The sequence below is a fragment of the Falco rusticolus genome, chromosome 8 (genome assembly GCF_015220075.1).
Source record: "Falco rusticolus isolate bFalRus1 chromosome 8, bFalRus1.pri, whole genome shotgun sequence".
Lineage (NCBI taxonomy): Eukaryota > Metazoa > Chordata > Aves > Falconiformes > Falconidae > Falco > Falco rusticolus.
The window spans coordinates 18,421,570-18,442,403 of NC_051194.1; the positions used below are offsets into that span (position 1 = coordinate 18,421,570).

Below are 20,834 nucleotides of genomic sequence, written 5' to 3' on the forward strand. Positions count from 1 at the left end.
TTTATTGCAAAGTATATTTTGCCAAATGAAGATGGAGTCTAAAAGTAGCTTTACTGTCTGATCGTCTCAGTACATTTCCATTGAAGAAGGAACCTTCAGCAGCATCCTGAAGTTTTAACAGGTCTATGTATTACTTTGCTATTCAGGTCTTAGTTTTGATCTGACTTTAGGGAAAAATACTGTTATCTTTCCTGAAAGGAGATACCAATCGTTACTGGATTTGCAGCTTAAAAAGCTGAAGCAGGAATCTGTGTGGCTTGAGTAGGTATCAGTAGCTCATATTTAAAGATATTGCGTATCAGTGTGCCAGAGCGATTAAAATAATCCCGGTTTTGCAACATGGCAATGATTCTTCAGCAGAGGCCGGCCAAAAGAATTCCTCTGAATCAGTGTTCGTAAGCTTAAGAGTTCTATATTTATAAAGTGGGATTTCAGTATTTGAAAGTCTGTATAAAATACACTGCATACTCAAACTCAAGGAGTTATTTATAGAACCTTAGCTTTACAGAAATTATAATCTTTATATTGTAGTTTACTTGATAAGGACATTGCCAGTGGATCTTATAAGTGTTTTAGTGGAAACTGACAGCTAAATAATCTGGAAGCTTGGAAGGCATGACAGCATGGCTTGAAATGGATGAACTCTGTCTTTCAAGGCCTTATAGAAGACAGTCCACAGAGACTTTCAAAACTATGTGGCACTTCACAGACTTTTCTTGAAGAATATGTCTGATTTATGTCATAAATACTTTCTGATATGCAAATCACTTTAGATAGTGCTTCAATATTACTAAGACTTCTCTATTTGAAATAGAACTAAGAAACAAGTAAATTGTAGTGAGTCTCAATTACTTTCAAATACTGTGATAAGCAGATGTAACAGCTCCGCTGTAGATAAAATTGTTCCATGCCTTCAAGTAACTTACGGCAGGCAAGTGAGAATACTAGATTAACTGTGTATCTAATCCTACCAGGCTGAGTTTGCTTAATAGGCATTTTAGGTTAATTGTTTTGTGTTTTATTTATATTTCTATTGTATTTATAATGTCCAGATTAATAAGTTGTTAATAGTTTTTCTGTCAGTTCTGCCCAGAACGTTTTGTTAGCTGATTTGTTTGGGTAGATTTTAAATCTGTTGAAGGGAGAAACTAACCATTCTCTTGACAGCATTCTGCAGTCTGGTACCTTATCGAGCTGCTGATAACCTTATGGAAGTGTATTGTACTAGCATAGCGACTTATAATCATTAACTTCTTCTTTTAATGTTAGGACGTCTGGCATGGCTTGTCTATTTTGTGGGTACTTTTGTGGGAGGACGATTAACATACACTAGTACTGATGAACATGATGCCATGGATGGAGAATTATCCTGTCGGTAAGTATTGCTTCTTTTGAATTCTGTATTTTGATATTATTATTTTTTAATGACATTTACTGTCAGCAGATATTTTGAATTTAAATATCTCAGTTTTGTCTGGTTCTTGGATGGCGGGTGCTTAAGGACTGTACTGACTTTCTGTGGATTGAGACCATTCCACTGGCTTTGATCTTTCCTGGTTCATCATCCTGAGCAGTGAAGGGGTCGTTAAGGTTATCGTTTCAAAACTATGTTTCGGAGGAAGGGAAGAGTATTAAAGATAAATATGTCTTTTACTATAAGCAATATTTAGATATGCCCATGTAGCTGCCTGTTTTCATTTGTGCTTTATACTTGTGCGCAAGTGTTGATTTTAATAGTTGTGAGTTATGGCTGTTTATTTTCTGCACTACTTCCTCTACGTTGATTATTGCGGTTGAAGAAATGCAGAGGAACTGCTAGTCAACCATTGAAAATTTAGACTGACTTTTATACTAGAGCTTGGAATAAAAAAGAAGGCTCTAGATTTAAAAATGTACATGCTAGGGTCTTTCTGCAGGTTTTATGGTAAAGGGTGAGCTAGGGATTATTGTGAGTGATGCATTCCTTGTGGCAAACACAAAGTATGTGGCAAACACTTCCTTAATCCTTTTTTTCACCCAGAAGTATGTTTAAAAAGGCATGCATATTTGATCCTGTTGTTTACATCCTCTAGCTAACACATGAAAAAGGCCATTCCAACTTAAAATTGAATAAAAAGCTTTACATTTTCTCCTTTGTTTCTTGCCTTCCTAATCTACCCTGGGGCTCCATGGTGTTAGCAATCTTCCACTATGTTTTTATTGAAAGTGAGAAGTTTTAATATACAGGCTTCAGATGAAGTGACATCTAATCCAGTGACTATGTATTTCAGAATTGACAAAAGGTTAGAATAATTTTTTGAATTGCTAGGGGATTAGGATTTCAAGCAATAGATAGCAGAAGAACACAGGTAAGTAAACAAAGGAATATTCCTTTAACAATAAAAAGTATTACATTTTCTTAGCTGACATAGGCTGAAATTGATTGTTTAAAATCAGTCCTGGTAACATGGAGATAAATACCAAGTAAGGATTTAGGTCAGAAAATACATGTTTTGTTCAGATGTTTTAGGGGACACAGAAGTGGGAAGAAGCAAGGTGGTGTGTTACATACTGTATATGTAAACTTATTTCTAAGTACAATAGTTTCAATTTCCAGGGAACTTGAACAGCTCTTATCTTGCATTTGCAGTCAGAGACCCATGCTTCTCAAGTTTCTTTCATCATGGAATTGATGCTCTAAGAAAGAAAAAAACATTTTACAAACTTACCACAGTATAACATATTTATCTGAGAAAATTTCAAGTGACAAAGTAATTAGAAAAGCATTATGTTGATGTTTATGTTTAATAGTGGTCAATTAGCATAATTAGCCTCAAAACAAAATCCTGGAAGAAACTTAGGCAAACAAAAAATGGCTGATGGGTTCCTAAAGAAATTAGTTATGACAGTATCATTTAATTTGAGAATTCTTCCTGAAAATGGTGTTGGTTGGTTTTTTTCTGTCATTGAAGAGTTTTTCAGCTGATATCCTTGATGGATGCCCAGTTACCACAATCTAGCAATGAAAAAGTAGAACTGGCAATTCTGTGGTTCTTGGATCAGTTCCGTAAAACATATGTGGGAGACCAGCTTCAGCACACCTCAAAGGTAAGTATCTGTTGTAAACCACAACATTTGAAATAAAAAAGCCTGTACAGAAATTGACCTACCCATATGTCTTACGTGTAAAAGCTCGTGATCTTAGCTGGTGGCTGGCTGGCTAGGTGGAGAGACAGATAACCTATTAATATGTTGTTCATCTGAGTGGGCTGTTACCATGTATGCTTTTGAGTTTTGGCATGCAAGGAGTTAATATTTTAACAGCTATGTTCATTAAACAATTTTACGTTACTTTGCATTTCAATTTTTTATTTCAAACATTTAGCAGGGTTCTGCTATATTGTGTTATATTTCACAGCTGGGTACACAAGATTTATTCTTTTAATAGTTCTGTTCTTTTGACAGTTACTCATTTATGTGGTTTCCACTGTATTTCTCACATTACTTGGCTTTTCTGCATTTTAAATAGGGAAGAGGGAAAAGTAAGATGCATTTTTGAAGAAGCGGTAGTTAATTCACCTTAACTGTAGGGGACAGTCATAATGTAGATGTTATAAAGAGAATGTCAGTAAGATGAGATCAATTGATCTTGAGAAAGACTGAAAGAATTCTGTTGGAGCCCCAAGCAAATCTTTAACAAGAATTGTGACAGTGACTGAGATTTGGGTTTACTTGTGTAGTTCTCTATCTTGGCTTTCTGGTGAATGGTCCCAATCTCAAGAATCCTTTTATCCCTTCAGGTTCGAAGTGTACTCGGAACTTTATTGAATGGTTCCTCACTTAATGTTAAAAATAAAGTTTTACACTATACTGAAATCCTTTTCATGAAAGCAATGTGTTCCTTCCAATTGTTAAAGCTGATTTGTTATTTTTAAATGTGGTGTGCTGCTCTAATGCTAAGTAACAGAAGGTACATGGTAAAAACATACTTGTGCTCCCCGTATTTTCATTAGCAGAACTCCTACTGATGGCAATTCAAAGGCAACATGGCTGTGCAGTAGTTGTTACCCTAATCTGTAATGCCTGGATCATTTTTTCTTTCTACCCGATTTTGAGGGTTTTGATTTCACCTTATATTCTGACCGATTGAGGTGTAACTGCGGAGAAACCCTATCAATGTATAGTGTGCTATAGTGGGTTGTAGTAGGAGATGGTGTGCACAAGCTTTTTATATCCATCCTTGTAGAAAGCTGGAAGAAGTGTTTGTGTGTGGGTGAAGCAGCTAGCAAAAACCTGAAGTGCATTATTTGTATTTAATCATCTGAAGCTGTGTTGTTAGTAGAAAAGATGTAAAACTTGAACATTTGCCACCTACACCAGAATTCCATCCCTATGAATTTATCCAGCTCAGCAATGTGTTTTGAATAACCATAAGACTGCCCTGCGAATGCTGCGTGTATGGAAGGTTAAATGGTTAATTATTGAGTACAGTGCTGGCTGCTGTTTCCATTTGATTTATTGAAGAGCTCTTTGAACTGAAAGAATTAACTTTTACCGAAAGGACATGGGGGGAAACTGTGGGATGAATCTAAGAAAATGGTCTTGTGTTGTTTTGTTCTATTGTTTTGGTTTCCCCACCCCCACCCCAATAAATGGACATGAATCAAACTGGTAATATACCATATGGTGTATACTGCCTTTGCTTGTGACCTGTCTTGTATGTAACCAGAGTGGGAAAGTGGGAATTTTGCCAGGCTTTCATGGCGCATAACAGTGGAACGGGTGTTTCTAAATTCTAACCGCAGTTTAGCAACTCCATAGTTCCTTGCAGATGCATTTTCAAGTGTGCTTTTTTTTTCCTTCATTATTTGATTACATTATCTACAAGTATAATTTAGTTTGCAGTCAAATTACACTTTCTTTTTTGTTTTGTTGTAGCCGGCCTGATACAACAGCCTTTCTTTGCATTGATAGAATCCTGTGGTCCATGTCACATTATTTTACTAGATCTTATAACAAAAAGCTGTGTGTGAAGGCATCTGAGCTTCCAGTTTTGGTGCTTTTTTTGAATTTTTAATAAAGCAAGGTGAGGTGTTTGTATACATTTTACAGTTAAGAGAAAGGCAGAAGGCAACGCTTGTGTGATTTTTCTGTTTTATCCTGCTGTAGCAGCAAGAATAGCAGCAGATGGCATTCTACCCTCACAGTTGTAAATCCTCTGATACTGTGTCTTGCTGGCAGCTATCTACAAATATGCAATAAAAAGGCTCACACTTGGAAGCAGAAAAATCAGACATATATCAAGTGACTAAGTTAATACACATTTATATAAATATTCAGGATTGCTTGGATTGTTTTATTTACAGAATGGATAATGGAAATTCTGCATGCTTCAGCCATGTTGAAATGATTTTTGAGAATATTTCTCTTATTTGATCATTTGCCTGTATACAGCAGACAATGATTTGAGAAGGCTGAATAGTCAAATGACATCATAGAACAAGTCTTCTATATGAATATACAAATTTTGTTCATTAATTAACTCATATTCTTAAGTGTGTGCATATAATAAAAACAAAGTCATTCTAGAAGAAGAAAATTGGCTAGGTAAATTAATGCATTCCTATTAAACAGTCCACTGGGGCTTGCTGTTTGGGGAAGAATAACAAAACCTTGGAGATCTTTTCCATGATAGTGTAATATACTTCTAGCACCATTACATTTCCAATACAAAAATAATATGTCACGATACTGGCTTTTAGATTGGATAGACCTGTGAATGAAAATATATATATATATTATATTTCTGTTGAATACTAGACTGGATTCTCTGGTACTGTACAGTGCTATTAATAATCTATATGTCTATCAATACGTATTTTATTTTAATGCTGATATGACTTAGCATTCATAAAGTCACCTTTTTGTGGCGTGCTGCTGATTTGGATGCTGGCAGGGTAGCTGAAGCCAAGTTGGCCGGAAAAGCACTGCACTGTGCTTTACTGAAATTGTAGCCTCTGCTTCTATCTGTGGTAGCTCTAGTACTGCTGTAGCATGCCACTGTCAGCCGCTAATGTAAGTAGTGTAATGTTGCATTGAAATTTGATTTCTGACATCAGACACATGGTATTAGCCTAAACATTGCTGTTTTGAATGAGGCTTTACCTTTGCAATATTCTTAATGTAACAACTATGCAGTTATTTATTTACAAGGGACACTAGAATGGGAGGAAATGGATCACAGAGGACAGGATTTAAATTCAGAGAGTTCTTCGTAAGCTGGAGAAATAACCTGAAAGTTTAAAATGCTGGTGAAATACTATGCTTAGGAATGAAAATTCCGTCTTAGAACTACCACTAGGAAATCTCTGACCAGGCAGCATTATTTCAGGAAATGCTGTGGAGTGTAAGCAGGGGTAACTCAACAGTGTGTGTTGGTTTTGCACACAAAAGAAATAAAACATCTTTGTGGCTGAAGTAGCAGAAACATTGTGTCAGGTGCTGTAATTTCCTACTCATTTGTAGGAGAGAATATTTAGCTCTGATTGGCCTTCAGCTGGGATAACGTGTCCAGTTTCGGGCACCATACTGTGGAGAAAGCTGTAGGCAAATGGGAGACTACAACCATGCAAATAAGATGCTGAAGATACTGCTTTGGTTTAGTTTAGCAAATAGAATATTGGGGTGGGGCAAAAGTCGAGGATGTCAAGAGTTGTTTTAGGAAAGCTGGTGATCAAATGTTTTCAGTGCCCTTCAAGGAAAAGACAATATGTAATTGGCTTAATTTGTAGCAAGGATGACTTCGGGAAACCTTTTTAGCTACCCCAGTAATGGACTACTGGTGTGTACTACCCGGGATGCTATGGGTGCTTTTGATTTATGGCCAGGAATACTTCATTCATGCCTCTGTGAAGTACAGAATAAACCAGAAATCCTGCTGGACTAATCTCATGCTTCATAACAAGACTATTCTAAGTGGTCGTGGTTGTTTGCTATGGCTTAGCCAGTGAAAAGCATGCTTGGGGGGAAATGAGCCCTCCTGTTTTTATTGTGTGTTATGCTGATCATAATGAATTTTTCTGTTATTTCAGGATTTTATCTTAGCCTGCCATGTCTCAAGTAACTCATTACAGCCATTTTAAAAGGAAAAAGAATGAGCACTAAGAGTGACGGGAATCACTGTATCTTTGAACGTGGAGAGCTGGCAGAGGAGACTGACTCCTTTTCCAGCTCAAAACATGAGTTCGCTCCTCATTCATCCATTCTAATGAAGATCTTGTCTTAGTTATCCAGCCCCAAGTGGGCCTCACTCTGGTTAGCCTGCCGTTTAGAGAGACTTACCTCTCCTAAGTTGTGTAACTACCTATGGCAAGTGCAGCAAATAAGCTGGGGATGCCAAGAATGTGTTTTGGCTGCTCTTTTTATTGTGGGTTAAAGCAGAGTTCGTCGCTTAATGAGCAGGTGCTTCATAGTTACATGCAAGTTCTTACCTTGCTGTGGCAGGTAGACCAGATCTTGAGGTCTGCTCCTTGGGCTTGAGGGCTGCTTGCATTGCTGCAGTGTTATTTGCTAACCCCAATAATGAATGTAGTTTGATATTTTTGCACTTGGGACACTTAGTTAGGCTAAACAAGGATAGAAAGGGAAGACTTGTTAGCCAGAACCTTTTCCTGCTTCCAAACACACCAGACAGGTCCTTGGAGGGGGAAGGAAAGCAGCAGGAGGGGTTTATAGCCTTCCCTAGAGTGGTCCACACTGCATCTATTCCAGACTCCCCCTAGGAGAGGCTGTATCAGCAGCTGATGGCAGGGCCGGGCGCATTTGGCTCTCTGGCTCTAATTGGCGGTAAGAAATTGCCAAGAGTGAATCAAACAGTAAGTTGTTGGATGTGTTTTGCCGATTAATATATCATAGGAAATTCGACTTAGCTAAGTTAATTGCTGAAACTTCTTAAGTTAACTTAGAATTGTATCTTTAATTTGAAACAAGTGTAACACTAAGGAATCTTCACAGTCTGGAGTCCTGACACCAGTGACAGTGTTCAGTTCAGTTTTTCATGTCTACACAGCTTACAGTGATTATATAAAAAAAGACAGGTTTGGTTGAAGACTTCTCTCTTGAGGTACAATGAAGAGTTACTCTACCAGTGTGCTCTTGAAAATGTATGCATGCAGAAATAAAATTCTGGTTATTGTTAGCTCCTTCGCATCTTCAGTTTTTTGGGGGAGTGCTTTTTTTAGTTGCTAAATATTTTGTGATTGAAAATAGAAGTATTTTGTGGACAAGTCAGTGGTCTATATGTGATAAAGAAATTACGTTAAAATATTAATGTAATTAGTAAGTGTTAAGCAGGGTTTAGAATTATGGTATAGTACTGTCTATGATGTCACTTACTTACACTCTGGGTTTTTTTGTGGCATCCTAACGGAGACGAAGGATTTTCTCTTAATTTTGCACTTGTCATGTTTCCGTTCTACAGCATGTGGCACTGTTTCACTAGAGTTGCCCCTGCAGCTCCCGGTATTGCCATTCCTGAAACAGAGCGGTCAAAGCTGGGACCTGCTCACAGGTTGGGTAAGGGCAGCATGGGGGAAACAACGTTTGTAATTGCAAGTGTTGGAGACTGAGCTATGCTCTTTGGCATAGCCTGATTACAAATTAAGCCTGGAGTTCTGTTTTCAGCTTTTGTAAGCAGAACAATCTTTAAAAAATCCCATTCATAATCCTAACCAAAATAATTATACTTGCAAGGTTGGTGTCTGTTTTGTATATTAAAAAGAATTTATTGGTTAAAATGCATTTAGGTAAACTCTTTTGCTCCAGTGTGGAGCAGACTAATGGTTCCCTGTTCTGCTATTTCTAATCTAACAGTAGCCCTGAATGTGTCTGGAGAAGCCTGGAGGCAATTTTAGTCTGTACCAGGTGGCTCTCGTTTGAGGGATGCCTCCAGAAGTGAAGATCACTGGCAGTAGGGTGTTCCAGCAAGCCATGCTTTCTTTTACCTTAAGTAAAAGCAATAGGGAGCCAGGGTAGAAAAGTAGGAGTTAGAATTGCAACTCTTCTGTTCCTAGGAAACAACCTCCTGTACAACTGAAGAGATAGAGCTGTCACCTTTTGTAGGTGCATCAGTGATTAATCTGGGGAATCCAGTCTGCTTTTCAGTCTAGGGCAGGTGAGAGTGAAGAAGGAAGTAGGAGCATGGATTAACATCTCAGAAAGTGCCTTTACAATTACAAGTTGAAGCGTGGTTATAAAGTGGGGAGGGGGGGATGCAAATGGGATTTCTGACAGTATCTTGTGCACATTTTTTTTGCTTATGTGGTCGATATAAAGAAGTTACTGTACTAACATTTAGGATTGCATATGTATGTGCTTTTAAAGCTTTTAAATTATAGAGAGGTAGATCTCCATTACAATAAAAAATACCTAGAGGGTTTAGAATTTAGACTACACTGTGTTTAGAGGGGAGGAAAAAAATAAAGTTTCCTTTGCTGTATGTTTTTTGCAGTAGCTGAAAGCAAAAAAACGCACGTAACCAGGTACCATCTAACCACTGAACACAGACTGGTCTTCTCATGTGTAATACGTGTTCTGTTGACTTAGGTTATTTTGATATTTCTTCAGTATATGTATATTTCTTTGATTACGTTGCCTGCAGACACAGAAGCATGACCTAGCCAAACGGGGGGGGGGGGGGGGGGGGGGGAAGGAAAGAAATACACATTTGTGCAGGACATGACTGCTTTTCATCCTGCACAATGCAAGACCCAGAGATCTACAGCAGTCCCACTGATTTTAGTGGGAATCTTTGCAAGTAAAGGTGTTGATCTGTGTGCGTCTCATAAAAGATTCTGGGTCCTAGCATCTTCATGATTAATGATATCTTAACGCTTATGAATGATTATCATTTTCTGAGCTATAAAATATATATACTGTTTTATTTCATTATAGTGAGGTGAAGATCACAACACTGACAGGTGCTGGAAATTAGCACGCAGTTTTGAAATTGTTCTGTGCACTAGAAATTAGATCTCATTTTAATTCAGCTTTTCCAAACTAGTAAATGAGGTTAATGCCATACATATTCAGCTGATATGGATGAAGAAATTGATATAAAGTAGATCAACATAGCTACAGGGCTACTTTAATTTATAGGTAAAGAGGCAGTGATAAATGAAAGTAATGTAGTAGTGGTCACTAAACTCCTCAGCCATCAGGGATTCAATAGTGTTAGCTGCTCATTAAAGGCATTGTTGGGGTACATCAAATAGAAATTTGAAAAGAAATAGCCAACTAACCGTTAATTATCAAAACATAGAAAATACTAATTATGCCTTAATTAGCTTTTCTTTTAATGTACTGAAATTGTTACTTTTTGTGTAGCACAAATGGATAGTTATATCAACAATAAATAGGTTGTTTTAATAACTTTCTTTCACCTCTGGGAAAACCACACTCCAATTTTTAATATGCAATAATGCTTCTCTCTAGCCTGTAGGAGATGAAAATTATTAAGTAGCTTTATTTTTTGAAGATTTTACAGCAGCTTTGGGAAGAATTATTTCACCATGCATCAATTATTTTTAATTGAACTGAATATTTTTCAGATTGCATGAAATGCCTCTCATTTAAGTTTAACATTTAGAGTTTGTTAAGGAAGCATCATAGTGAGAACTGGTACAACTTATTTCTATGGCATATTCTAGGAAGAATGAAGAACAGTTATTTCAGAAGAAAAATACTGTCACTGGTATTTTTCATTTCAGTGGGCCAAATCTCATTTTTACTGTTTCATAGTTACTACGCTGTTCTCATCCAACCAACTTGCAGATCATAGAGGAGAAGAAAGTAGGGATTGACTTCAGTGGGGCTGGGATCTATCTGGTACTGATGAAAAGCTTCAACAGCTGTTGCAAAATTCTTTTCCTTTTGGGGCAGTGTGTAGCCTTCCCTCTGTGGTTATATGTGCAGGAAAGGAATGTCACAGGCAGAACTGGGTTTGTGTTATCAAACACAACAGGTATGTGTTTTTTCCAGATAAGTGATGGGAGGGAAACACTGCATAGTGCTGGTCCTAAATGCCTCCGAATTCATGCAACAGTCCATGCTGAGTTAAACAGAATAGAATTGCTAGTACAAAAATCAGAGTAAGTAGGTACTACTGTGGTGAGTGATCAAAGTATTGCAGGATTTTTCCAAATCTGTAGAACTGATAGAAACATCCCAAGAAATCCTATTAATGACTTTGTTGTAAACTTCTTCTTCTAAATGTTTTAACTTTTAAAATAGAACAAGTGAGATTTACTTTCCATTACTTGGAAATTCTGCTTACTTACAGAACTTAAGAGGTTGTTATAACGTACCAACTTAAATTTCAAAGAGATTTCAAGCGTTTTACATATACTCAGCATTCAGTGTGGTCAAAATGCTGGGAAAGAGAAGACTGACATGGAGAAATACAGTTGTATTACTTGACAAGTAATTTCCTGGTGATTTTAGTCATACCTTTGAAGAAAAATCTTATTTCCAGAGCTTTAAAACGCAAAAATGAGATGAGAACATTAAATGAACTTGAACTAAATATCTGTCTTCCAGCATGGAGACAACCGCAAAACTAGTAAAACCTGTAGTTCGGTCTTTTCGCGGGATTGGAGTCACCAGTTTGGCTTGCAGCAGCTCAGTGTTTGGAGTTCATCAGGTTTTGTTGGACAAAAGAATTGGCGGTGTGTTTTTTTTAATTATAGACCTCGGAAAAAAACGTTACTTCATATGTATGTGAGTTACTTTAGTTCTCTCCTCTTTGAGACTCTGACTTCCCCACTGACTTAGCAATTTCTAGCACGTTTAGGAGCTAGAAAAGATTTACTTGAATAAATATTACCCAGGCAGATCTTCTTTCGTGTTTTCTATCATAGTTCCTATCCTGCCATAAGCAGAAAGAACTTTCAGTAAATATTTCTAAACTAATATTTGAACTTATTTAATTGCCTAAAGATCAGACAGGCTAAGGTAAATGAATTGTGCCACTGCTTATGAAAGGATTTTTTTTAATTCTGTATTGTGGGTTGCACTGACAACCATCTTGTTTCATGTGATAAATAATTGGATTTCCTTCAAAGAAATCTTAACAATTTGAAGCATTCTTTAAATACTTAGTGCAGAATTGTTTGGTTTTCTGTATTTAAATTAAAAACAACAAAGCGAAAAACAAGTGAGCTAGAATCTGTGTCATTTTATTTCATGGATGTGTATTATGGACAGCAATTCTTACTTACAATGCCTTGGCAAACTAACTCACAGTACACTGTGCCAGTTCTTTAACTTCTTTTAGAAATTTCTTTATTGAATTTCTCCATTATTTGGGAGTTCTGTAGAGCAAAGGACCTGTTGGGACGTATAGACCAACACTAAGAACTTTGCAGAGTCACAAACATTGACTTCCTCATCAAGTTGAGTTGTAAAATATTCTTCATTTCACGTATCCTCAATTGTGCCATTTTGTACTTCGTTGTTTTATGTGTGAATTGGTATGTTTTTCTACTTGGACCATCCATACAGCACTTTCTCTTCTGTGTTTGGCTGGGGAATTCTTGTTTTGCTTTCACTTTTCCCAAATTTTACATTATATATGCCTAGTCTTCCTCCTTTTCTAGCAGTGCTGTTTAAAATCTTCAAATCCCTAAAATCTTCTTTCAATTTAAGTGCAGTGTATTTGCTGCTCAGTTACCTGTACCTTTATTTTACTAACTTATCTTTTGGCTTGTTGCTCATGACAACTGAAACCTGCATGAATCTTTATATAGATATTTAATCACATGTTTACAGTTAAAGCACTGCCTGCATGAATCTTTATATAGATATTTAATCACATGTTTACAGTTAAAGCACTGGTTTAAGTGCTGTGCTGCTTTATTTTAGAATTTTATAACACAAATCAGACAAACCTAAAAATAAATAATTAGCATAGTTCAGTTCTGCACTTGGCTGTAACTGAGCTTTATTTTGTAGCTGCTAATAAAGGCACATTATCATGTTCAGGCATTGCAATTATCATTGAAATGTGTATGTCCATTAACTGCAACATTAGGCTGAGGATATAATTACTGTCTAGAGCCAATATCTTTGTGAAGTTACGTCTATGACGCTATTAAGCTATAAGCAATATTTGTAAACTAATATTTAAAGGTTTCAGAATTGATACCATCACTTGCGGACTTAAAAACTAATCCTACTTCCGCTCCAAATTATTGGCTTCTTAAGTATTTGGCAAATATATGATTGGGTTATTTGGATGCTAATATAATTTGTGATTTGAGAGACTACTGTTTTTCTAATCCAAGTACCCAGAACAGATTGAACTGGTGGCAGGAGAAGAGAGAAGCTGTGGTAAAAGCAAAATGCTGATAAAACAGCGGTACAGTATCTCACAACATACTGCAAACATGATTCATTTTTCTTGTGGTAGAGTTATGTTTCTGACAATTTAGTACGGGAATTCAACCACAAAAAAAAAAAACCCTGTTGCATGCTAAGAAGAGAATAAGGAAGACTTTCCTAGTAATATCACAAGTATGTTTTAAAGAGAAATGAGATTGAGTCTGGCCATTGATTTGCTTTCTGAAAATTTCTAGTATTTGTGCTGACTGAAGAACATGAAATTTCCTGTCAAGTTAGGTTGGCGGTTCATTTGCAAAACTCAGTTAAGTCACCTGTAATTAATTCCACACATGTGATATTTGGGTCTATAATGAAATACCCTTTTTTTCCACATTCTGTTTTTATATGCAAAATAGGCATAGTAATAGTTGACTTTTTAAGTATTTGTATCAATTAGCTTTGTGTTCTGTTCCCTTGGTATGTGAGTGATAGTCATTAATTTGTTTAATTTGCTTACCTGTCTTGGAAATTGAGATTTAGGAAATGCTGATGGAGGGGAGATACACGTTACAGAGAATCAATCTTTCAACATTTTTCATCTTATTTTGAATGCAAGTGTATTTAATTTTTTTCTGGAACAGAGGAACTATAACGTAGCTTAGTGATTTTTATCTGACATAGCCTAATAGAATTCCTTTTCCTATTTTACAAAGGTGGTTTCAAATTTTGCTCTCACGTACATCTGCTTTTGGGCTTCCCTGCCTCTGCTTTGTCTTTGATGACTGGGTTCATTTGTAATGACACTATTTGTGTTTTCTGCCCACGTCAGTAAATACTACTTTGTGTTTATTATATTGTTTGCACTTATTATGTTATGTTCTTTGTTTAAAAATTCAGTTATTTCACCTCAAGCAGATTCTCTGCTCTGAGTAACTTATAGCTGCTGGACCTTTCCACTTCTGCTGTATATCTGATACCAACTTAGTGAGAAGGAATAAATAGCAGATAGGGCATCTTGGGATAAAAAAAACCCACCATGCTGTCTTGTGACTTACTCATTTAAAATATATTGTTTTTGTTGCGGTATGTTGGCCTCATGTCCTCATTATTTAAGTAGCTTAATGAATTAATTTCCCAGACCTTGCAGTAAGTAAATTAACCATCAGAGTTCACAGCAGAGTGAATAATTCTTTAATATTAGACTACAGCAATTTTTATGACTCAAGCTAAACTTAATTATGAAATTGCTTATTGCGTATTTGCGTAATTCAGAGAGGAAAAATATGCAAAGTAAAACATGATAAGTACGTCTGTCAAAAAAGAACAAAACATTGAAATCCTAGGAGGTTAGATTACTCTTGCTGATACTGGTTGAAGTTTAGGTACTGTGTTCATAGTCTGCTCTGGTCAGTGATGCTGAAAGGGTTTTTGATTTTAGCTGATCAGCTGTTTATCATCTCCTTCAAAACTGCTGAAGAATTTAACATAGTTACCAGCAACTAGTATATTTCTGAAACAGTCCTCTAGATGATCCTCTAGATTTTCTTTCAGATTAGTGTTATAATTTTAGATTTATATGAGGAATATGTATTTGTACAACAGTGTTCTTAAATAGTAATTGTTCTAGAGCACTAATTTTTCATTTTAAAGATATTTTTTTTCCTGATAAAGTATATACCCCAAGTAGTAATCTTTCCAGGTAGCTTTATGCGCTGACATTTTCTATTCTTATATGTGAAACAAATGTGGTAATTGAGTAGATAAAGTACAAAACTCCACTCTTTGTGACCTCCGGGTCATTTGGTTTTGGTCTTACAAAAAAGTGCAGTTTCTGACCTGCGTTAAAAGTTGCATGTAAACTGTCAGTCACTTGGACTATTTTCTGCTTTTATTTATAGTCACAAGTTCTGGTATAATCCAAAATTGCAAAGAACATTCTGTTCTCCTTTTACCTCTTCCTGTCATATCACTGTTCCTGGTTTTTTTAATTAAACAGGATTGGATAATTTGCATTCCTATCAGGATGGTCTATTAATATATTTTTTAATGCTTTTTAGACTTATTTTTATGTATTTGTATTGAAAGATCAATGTTGAGCTGATCCTTTAAAAATGAAGACGACAAGTATTTGTGGAGCAGCGTATACAGAAAACTTTGTCTCTTTTCATCAAGCTGTTGTCACCTAACCATCCAATCTAACCAGCAATACATCACTTCCACTCTGGAAGAGATGAAGTCAATGGAGCTGAATTCCTAAAGGGTTTTTCCTGCAGAGAAGCAGCAGTCATATCCAGGATATAGTACAAGAAACCTTTTGGGGTTTGAGATATAAATGAGGCTTCAGCTACTTCCTCTGTTTTGCAGTTCCTTTGATCTGGAAACTTTCCAGGTTGATGAAGTCATCAGATTTCTGAATCAAGGGCTGTTTTTTTTATTTGGACTGCTCTTGGCTTCACATGCCTTATGTAAACGGCCTGATGTGCTGTCTGAGATTATCATAGTAAAGAAAACATCCACATCGTTGTGAAATGCTTCGTGATGAATTAAGTGAAAGTTTCCTCTGAGGCAGATGAGGTGTTGTACCTATGTCCTTCATTTTACATCTGTGTGAAAAGAACTTTACCAAGCAAAGTTTGCACAGAAGTCTCTGCAGAAACTGCATTTTGCTCAGCCAAGGAAGGGGCTTCCAGCATGTTCTTCTGTTCTTACTTGTGTTTCAGGTCATGGCTCGTCCAAATATTTTGATAATGCCTGCACTCTTTTCCCAGTGCTTTCAGCAAATTAGAGATATACTCTAGTGAATTAAGATACTCTAGGTAAAGTTGGGGTTAAGTGAAAGTTGTTTACAAATACAGAAAACAGCGTTGAACCATAAGGTATTTCTTGATGTCTCTGCTGTTGATGTTAGGCGGTCTTAGCTTGCTCCTGCTGTATTCCATTAACATAAATATAGACAGATCAATTTTTTTCTTTATAATTTATTATCTGCCTACCTTGTGTATATTGTTACTAATGTCAAATGAATCAAACTTCAGACATGATGAGGTTCAGAATTTAAATCTGTGTTTCCAAATGGTTTCAGCAGCGTTGCTTCCTAATGACTAGCCCGACAGCTGTGGCCTTTCAGTCTTGAGGACTTACTAGCCATCTAGTAAGATGGGTATTTACTAGACCTTTAATGCTACTCAGTACAGTCTTTAAAAATTAAGAGAATATTGAAAATATTTTTGTACTGGTCTGCATAACTACAATAGACAGTCTTATGCTTCAGCTTGATTGATTGAAGAGATCTAAGGACACAGAAGAAACAATAGTTTTTAATTTCTAATAGAAATAGGAGGCAATAAAACTTGTTTGATAGTTGGTGATCAGATGATCAGTAACTGCAGGGGAATTTCTCTTTCTCAGTTGAGATTGAAGGGTTCATGCTATAATTGGAAGATCTCTGTGAGAGAAAGGTGTAAATTAGTTTTAATTTTTCTGGCTACTGTGCTTAGTCCCTCTTTTGATTACAAGGTGGACATGTGAAATCCCTAAAACATACCTTTCTAAGAGAATGGACTTCTTGGGCTAAGAACACATGAAACCAACAGTTGAAAATGTCTATCCAAACATCAGTTAAGTGCAGGTTCTTTCAATATACTAGTAAGATCCTTTCATTTTAAGTCAGTTGCTTTGGTGAGTTTCTTCTTAGTTACTATTTTAAGCTTTACTTTTTCTATAGTAAGCCCTCAGAGTTCAAAACCTGAATTTTTTCTGTTCCTGTCATTAGAAGTAGTCAATGAAATGATTTTGAAAAGCAGAGATCACTGCAGAGAAATTGTGAGTGACTTTCATGTACATCTGAATTTTAGGTATTTTAAACCCATTTTTCTCATCCTTTTTAAAGTAGTACTTGTTTCAGTGCTCATTGGAAATATATACTGCAGTTCAACGGTGGAGTCATTCACCTAAAAGTAGGATAGGGATGGGGCTTTTTTTCCTCAGCCCGAACGGTCATAAAAGTGGGAGTGAAAGGAAGATCTGGAATCATTCTGAAGTGAAGAATTTTTTATTTCTGTTGAGATAATTCTGAGTGTAGAACATGTGTACAGTGATTATTCATTACAACAGAACTACTTATTTTTCATAAGATATTTAAGTATTACTCAGAAGTTATCCTTCCTTCAGCAAATATATTTATTTAAAAATGGGTAGGAAGAATTTTAGCAATTCTGAGAAATTTGGTCAGCTTTCTGTGAGTTGCTATTTAAGGCCTTATTTTCTATTCAGTTGACCTAGCGAGTTCAGGAACTAAGGCAGCCAGCATTTTCTCAAGTTTCTGTATTAGGGCTCTTGGTGTGAAAGTTTGAGAGCGATATTGTATGTCCTTGAAAACCTGGAGCAAAAAATTAAAAACAAAATTTTACCTAACTTTGAGACTGAAAGACCATGACAGTTAAATGGCATTGGTATGCGAGTTTATTAGCCCAGCAGTATTCTGAAACTATTCAGAATTTGCTTGGGGAAGGTGGCCAGGCTGGCTGAGTGATGAAATCTAATGTTTCCACCCCACCCCCTTCCTTTCCACTAAGTATCTGGATCATTTGCATTTTTCATCCTATTTTATTGTACTATTAGGAAAAGCAGGAGAGTTTTCTTAGATAAACCAGATCTTTTTGTTGTCTTAAAGTTTAAGAAATTCAAAGTTTAACTGGGAAAATACTTTAAAAATAATAGATATGGAGTCTTTTTTCTTTGATGTGATTGACTGGCTTTGCAGGTCACAACTAAAGAAGCGTACAAGGCATGATGTTAGAGGTTACCCATAGATGATTTTTCTCTCCAGAAATAGGAAAGTGAATCCATTGCTACTCTATTACTTCCTTCTATGTGTTGCACAGAAAATTGTCATCTTGTAAACCGACCTACCTTGGATCATTCTCCTCCTTAGGGAAAATTTGGCTTGTCACCTTCAGATCCAGGACCACTCATAAAGGTCCAGGTGACAGGTCAGTGTCTTTAAGTGTACTTTCCATCCAAGTAAGGTAAGCCAGTGAGGATTATATTAAGCAATGAGAGATGAGCAACCTCAGTTAGGAGTCTGTGGGGCTGGTATGGATATTTTAAAGAAGCTTGTTTCTTCAAAAGTTTTTTGAGACATTGACATGAACTTATCTTGCAAGGCCAAACTGCCTAGGCTGGAAACCTTTCACATCTCTTGTCAACCATTTTGAACATGTGTACAGTATGACTGTGTTGAAGTTTAGGAATTCCCATGGTCTTCCTTAAATATACAGTCTTCAGCTCTCGCTTCAAACAGAGTATTGGATTCTGTAACTTTGACTAATGAGACTCTCTTGAAGGTGTTCGTAGCATGCTATGAAATCAATGATTTCAACTAAGATCAGGATTGAAAATGATACATCTACTTTTTCTGGTTTCATGATCTTGGCTATACAGGGCACTGGATAATTTTCCAAGTGCAATCTATGACAGTTTGTAACTTTCTTGCAGGAAGTGTGTTCTCTAGTAAGTTTCCATGAACTAGAGTCCAGCACTTCATGTAGCTGCAGCGCACATACATCGTTCTATTCACGTACACTGTTGCCCACGTTCAGCCATACATCCAAATTGAGAGTCGTTCCAAATTACTGGCTTTTTGCATGAGAATGAGATGTAGTGCTTCCCTTTGATGTTACAGAAATGCCATCTTTTCTTACAGAGACGTAAGTCCCAGGTGCAGCTTTTCTAATGGTCTAATACAGACCCGGGGACCTTGTATATATCTATCCCATCATTTTAGACTTCTGCATTTTCTTGGAAGTTGGTATAAACCAGGCTCGTTAGAGGTGAGCCTGAGGGTGGCGTGCCAGTGGGAGATAATAGCACAGCTGCAGTGCATCTATGCCAGTGTCCCAAGCATGGGCAACAAACAGGAGGAGCTGAAAGCCATCCTGCAGAAGGAAGACATAGTCACCATCTTGGAAACATGGTGGGATAACTCGCATGACTCGACTGCTGCAATGGATGGCTGCAAACTCTTCAGGAGGGATAGGCAAGGAAGAAGAGGTGGTGGGTAGCCCTGTATCTTAGGGAGTGTTTAAACTGCCTAGAGCTTAGCGATGGTGACTGTGGTTGAGTAGGGGTAAGATTCAGGGGAAAGGCCAACAAGGCAGGTGTCATGGTGGGAGTCTGTTACAGACCACCCAACCAGGATGAAGAGGTTGAAACAGATGAAATGTTCTACAAGCAGTTGGGAAAAGTCTCACTCGCTAGCCCTTGTTCTCAGGGGGCACTTCATCCTGCCACATGTCTGCTGGAAATACAGCACAGCAGAGAGGGGACAGTCCAGAGGTTCCTGGAGTGTGGAAGAGAACTGCCCGACACGGCAGGTCAGTGAGCCAGCCAGGGGAGATCCCTCGCTGGACCTGCTGCTTACAAACAGGGAAGGACTGGTGGGAGATGTGGTAGTTGGAGGGCGTCTTGGACATAGCCATCACAAGATGATAGTTTTCAGTTCTTGGAGAAGTAAGGAAGGGGGGTGTTAGCAGAACTTCTACCTTGGCCTCCCTGAGAGCAGACTTTGCCTGTTTAGGTGCCTGGTGGACAGAGTCCCTTGGGAGACAGTCCTGAGGGGCCAAGGTGTTCAGGAAGGCTGGACATTCTTCAAGAAGGGAAACTTCAAGGCTCAGGAGCGGGCTGTGCCCATGAGCTGAAAGCCCAGCAGCGGGGCAGACGGCCTGGATGAACAGAGAGCTTTGGCTGGAACTGGGGGACAAAAGGAGAGTTCATGATCTTTGGAAGAAGGGGCAGGCAGCTCGGGAGGGCTGCAAGGGTGTCACGAGGTTATGCAGGGAGAAAATTAGAAGGGCCAAAGCCCAGCTAGAGTTTAACCTGGCTACTGCTGTAAAAGACATTAAAATTTTTTTTCTAAATACATTAGAAACAAAAGGAGGGCTAAGGAGAATCTCCATCCTTTATTGGATGTGGAGGGAAACATAGGCACAAAGGATGAGGAAAAGGTTGAGGTGCTTAATGACTTATTTGCCTCAGCCTTTGACAGCCTAAGACCAGTTGTTCTCAAGGTCTCAGCCCCCTGAGCTGGGTGACAGGGATGGGGAGTGGAACGAAGCCCCCATAATCCAAGGAGAAATGGTCAGCGACCTGCTACGCCACTTAGACACACAGCAGTCTCTGGGGATGGCTGGGATCCACACGTCTGGCTGGGCGGCCGGGCCGGAGAGCGGTGGGGAATGGAGTCACATCCCGCTGGCGCCGGGCACTCGGGGGGTTCCCAGGGCTCAGGGCCGGGCCCGTCCCTTTAACATCTTTACCGAGGGGCTGGGCGAGGGGACGGGGCGCTCCCCCAGGCGGGTTGCAGGGACACCAGGCTGGGGGACAGCTGATGTGCCGGGGGCAGGAGGCTCTGCAGAGGGACCTGGGCAGATCAATTAGTTGTTCCTAGGTCAGGGAAGGGATTTTTGGATTTTCAGTAG

The 20,834-nt window shown here is 37.9% G+C and overlaps 1 protein-coding gene across 3 annotated transcripts in view; it reads left to right on the forward strand.

Moving 5' to 3' along the window:
- RANBP17 (RAN binding protein 17) overlaps window positions 1-20,834 on the forward strand; it is a 163,416-nt gene that overhangs the window by 23,427 nt on the left and 119,155 nt on the right. For all 3 annotated transcript variants that reach the window (XM_037396943.1, XM_037396942.1, XM_037396944.1), the window contains exons 13-14: window positions 1,270-1,375; window positions 2,952-3,087. In XM_037396943.1, the coding sequence (XP_037252840.1) occupies window positions 1,270-1,375; window positions 2,952-3,087 (242 nt within the window). The remainder of the gene's footprint in view (window positions 1-1,269; window positions 1,376-2,951; window positions 3,088-20,834) is intronic.